We start from the raw sequence: 4,081 nt of genomic DNA, 5'->3' as shown, positions 1-4,081 counted from the left end.
GTGTAGTTAATGCTGCTCAATGTGAAAGCCCGCAGGTGATGGAGATTTACCGCTGATTAAAGAACCGGCTTTACTGATAAGATGCGCGTTAAATATCGCATGCGATTTATCGTGCAGCCCTAATTGAATACAAATGCTTTTTTTAATTTTAATTAGCATAAAATTAAATGTAGCACAACAAATACTATCATGAATGATGTATAAGCACTTTTAAATTTAAATGTCATTATTTTTTATTTATTTTTTTTTTTTGCATTATAGTAATGAAATTAATTTGCTTAGTTGCCAAGAAAAAGTCAGCTTTATTTTCTTAAAGGCAAGACACTACAGGCAAAAGCATTGTTGTTGTTGTTTTTTTTCAGGTACTGGACAATTTTGAGATTTTTGGGCTACTTTGCTTCCATAACATTCGTATTTCAGATTAGTGGATAGAAAACAATCGAAAATACACTTTTAAGTGTTAATTTTCTTGCACTATTTATGTCTGTAGATTGCAATTATAATACATATCTTTAAAGGTTGTTTTCTCAAAATGATTTTTCTCTGAAATCAGAAATCTTCACTTCAGTATCACTTCCATATACCAAACTTCACATTTTTTGTTCCTATCTATATTCCGAAGGTTTTCACATAAGGGATTTTTATAGATCATTCACTTGATTTATTTACCACTTTATTCCTAAAAATATGGTAAATTTTGTTCTGGCTGTTGACAGTAATTTCTGATTTAACTGATAAAGAGAGAAATCCAAAATCCCCTCTGTAAAAACTCTGACTGTAATATATCAACAATATGAAACAATTTTTTAACCTGGCTTAATTCAATGTTCAGATTTCTGTTCTGGAAATATATGCAAATGAGTGCTTATTTAATTAGATAATGCCTCATTTGCATATTTAAACAATTTCAAAACTTGTAATAGAAAAAAAAAGTCTTAATGTACCGAGATTACCCTACTGACCTGTGGTGTCTTGCCTTAAGCAATTCTTTATTACAAGCTGTATGAGATTCACCTAAACAGGTTGCTTTTGTTAGTTTAGGTTAAAGACCTCAACATGTAAAATGACCTCTGTTACGGTTGGCTTTCCTTGCTCGCTCTCATTCCACAGGACAAGCAAAAAAAGTTGCTAAATATTAAATTGCCATTGATAGATGAACATTTTAATAAGCTCAAGTTATGACGTCAAAGCACCAAAGATTTCTAAAAGTTTTTGCCAGGTTTGCTTCTGTAAAGCTATTGTGTAAGAGCATGTCTACATAGTTCAACTACTTCAACTATAAGGGCAAGAAAACAAATGATACATGCATTTAAATTCTTTAATGTTGCGTTTTGCATGTGTGAGTTTATTCATAAGAATGAACTCTGTGTGCATATGTGCTTACGGTGAGGTAGTGTTGAGCCGTCCGACTGCTTTACAATCATAAAAGGTGATATTTGTATGCGAGATGGTCACGTCTCCAAACCTCAGTGCCATTCGAACAGATACGTGATCTACAAGTAAGCAAATATCAGCAAAGCATATGACATAACCAACAATATTTAAAACTTCCTCTGTTTTGACCTAGATTCTCCACATTGAAATGTGAGTACATGATATTCAATATTTAACATGGATTTAACCACCCCTGCACAGTAAATACTGTACACCTACTGTACAGTATACACTAGAGAGACACACAACTCTCAGGATCTCAGGGCTGTTTGTCTAAAAGTTTGCCTAGTACATATTCCCGGCAGAATGGCATTTTCTAGTTGCACAGGAGATAAGGTAATCCCCAAGGACAAAATAATCCCTATAACCCAGATTCAACATCAGTAAAATCAACAGAAGTATCTTTAAATATCTGTAAATCCACGCCAATGCACATTCACATGCATGCAAACATATTCTAAGAAACTAGTTATCGCGGTATGTGCTTGTGCAGTTAGATAAAACCATGATAGCCAGTTTCAGATGACCAAGAATAAAAAAAAAATGTATTGTGTGTGTAACAGAAGCATGGTCTCTTGAAAAGAAATGGTTTGGGTTTCATTCCCCTCAGCTCAACAGTTGGTTGCTGGGATTAAATCGTCTTGGCAATGCGATGGTGTCAGCGTGGCTCACCGTTGCCTGGCGGACTCGGGGGGAGCTGCTCTGGAGCTGGTGATTGACATGTGATTCTATTCTCCATGACAACCGCAGGCTGAGCAGCCAAACTCCCAAAAGCGCAAGATAGAGACTCATCCTTTGACAAGACTGGCAACTGTAGAACTGTGAAAGAGACCTTGAAAGCAGAGAAGAAAAAACCATCAGACATTTAATGGCCATTTTAAGAATGTGCAAGGCCATGGTTGGTCTTGTGAATACTGATAAGAGATATTGTCGAAACTTTTGTTTGGATGCTGGTGAGGTTTTTGTGCTTCACTTGTTAAGACCAAGGTTTTCACTCTATGTAACCGTCTGTTAGTATTGCATAAGCTGAGATCTGCTGCTAGAAAACCCACAATTCCTGACCCCTTACAAGAATGTTACTGTGCAGTTGAAGACCTTGAGTCCAGTGTACTGATGCATTTACAACTGAAGCAAGAATTCGAGATGGGGCATATAAAAAATAAAAAAAACATAGCTAAGAGCCTTTTAGTTTACATCGCAGCCATAAACATTATTAACTATTTACTATTCTTAGTCTGAGGCATAGTGCAATCTAATATGCTCTAGAAAGCATTTGATTAAGCATTCATTTGGATTTGTCATAGTGCAGGAAGAGGCATCAATATTTTGGTCCAGTTTCACAGAAGCAAAAGAATCCATTTTAAATGTGCATATTTGCTGTAATTTAGGCAACTTTTAGGAGTACACTCGCATATTTATGAATACTACTGTTCAAACGTTTGTGTTTGGTAAGATTTTTTATGTTTCTGAAAGAAGTCTCTTACGAAGCAAGGATGCATTTATTTGATCAGAAATAAAAACGTTTATATTGTGAAATTGTATTACAATTTAAAATAACTGTTTTCTATTTCTATTTGCTCTCCAAGGCTGCATTTATTTAATTGAAAATAAAAACAGTAATATTGTTACATTTTTTGCAATTTAAAATAATTGTTTTCTATTTGAATATACAGCATTACAACATTAGAAAGATCAGACCCTTCCTATCAGAGCTGGCCACACAACTCCTTGTCCAAGCTCTTGTTCTCTCCAGACTGGACTATTGTAATGCTCTCTTGGCGGGCCTTCCGGCATGTACTGTCAAGCCTCTGCAACTGATCCAGAATGCAGCAGCGAGAGTGGTCTTCAAGGAGCCGAAGAAAGCCCACATCACACCTCTCTTCATCAGTTTGCACCGGCTGCCGATAGCTGCTCGCATCAAATTCAAGGTACTGATGTTTGCCTACAAGACAACCACTGGCTCTGCACCAATATACCTAAATTCACTAGTTAAGACTTACGCACCCTCCAGAAGCTTGCATTCTGCAAGTGAATGACACCTCGTGGTGCCATCCCAAAGAGGCACAAAATCACTCTCACAGACTTTTTCCTGGACTGTTCCCAGCTGGTGGAATGACCTGCCTATCTCAATTCAATGTTCAAAAAACGTCTAAAGACGCATCTTTTTCACCAACACCTGACAAATTTATATATATAAAACAAAACTTGCTATATGTACTGTGCTAGACTAACTGAGACTTGTCACAGCACTCTTGTTGGTCTGATTGCTTCTATTATTCTCCTCAGTTGCTTTGGATGAAAGTGTCTGCTAAATGATTAAATGTAAGTGTAAATGAATATACTTTAAAATGTAATTTATTCCTCTGATTGAAATGCTGAACTTTCAGCAGCCCGATTTGATGTTCAAGAAACATTTATTATTATCAATGTTAAAAACAGTTGTGCTGCTTTATATTTTTCTGGAAACTGAGTTAGCTTTTTTTCAGGATACTTTGAAAAGAAAGGTCAAAGAAACAACATTTATTAGAAATCTTTTGTAATAAAAGATAAATAAAAGTCTTTACTGTCACTTTTGATCAATTGAATGCGCCCTTGCTGAATAAAAGCATTATTTTTTTTTTACATTTTGAGAAATATATATATATAT

The 4,081-nt window shown here is 35.5% G+C and overlaps 1 protein-coding gene across 1 annotated transcript in view; it reads right to left on the bottom strand.

Annotated features, from left to right (window-relative positions):
* LOC107674349 (plexin-B1-like) overlaps positions 1-4,081 on the bottom strand; it is a 46,676-nt gene that overhangs the window by 19,796 nt on the left and 22,799 nt on the right. The window contains exons 7-8 of the mRNA XM_016468304.1: positions 2,107-2,266; positions 1,385-1,493 (exon numbers count right to left, since the gene is read on the bottom strand). Coding sequence (XP_016323790.1) covers positions 1,385-1,493; positions 2,107-2,266 — 269 coding nt within the window. The remainder of the gene's footprint in view (positions 1-1,384; positions 1,494-2,106; positions 2,267-4,081) is intronic.

Source organism: Sinocyclocheilus anshuiensis, unplaced genomic scaffold (genome assembly GCF_001515605.1).
Source record: "Sinocyclocheilus anshuiensis isolate Anshui unplaced genomic scaffold, SAMN03320099.WGS_v1.1 scaffold188, whole genome shotgun sequence".
NCBI lineage: Eukaryota > Metazoa > Chordata > Actinopteri > Cypriniformes > Cyprinidae > Sinocyclocheilus > Sinocyclocheilus anshuiensis.
This window is presented reverse-complemented; position numbering and strand designations above follow the sequence as displayed.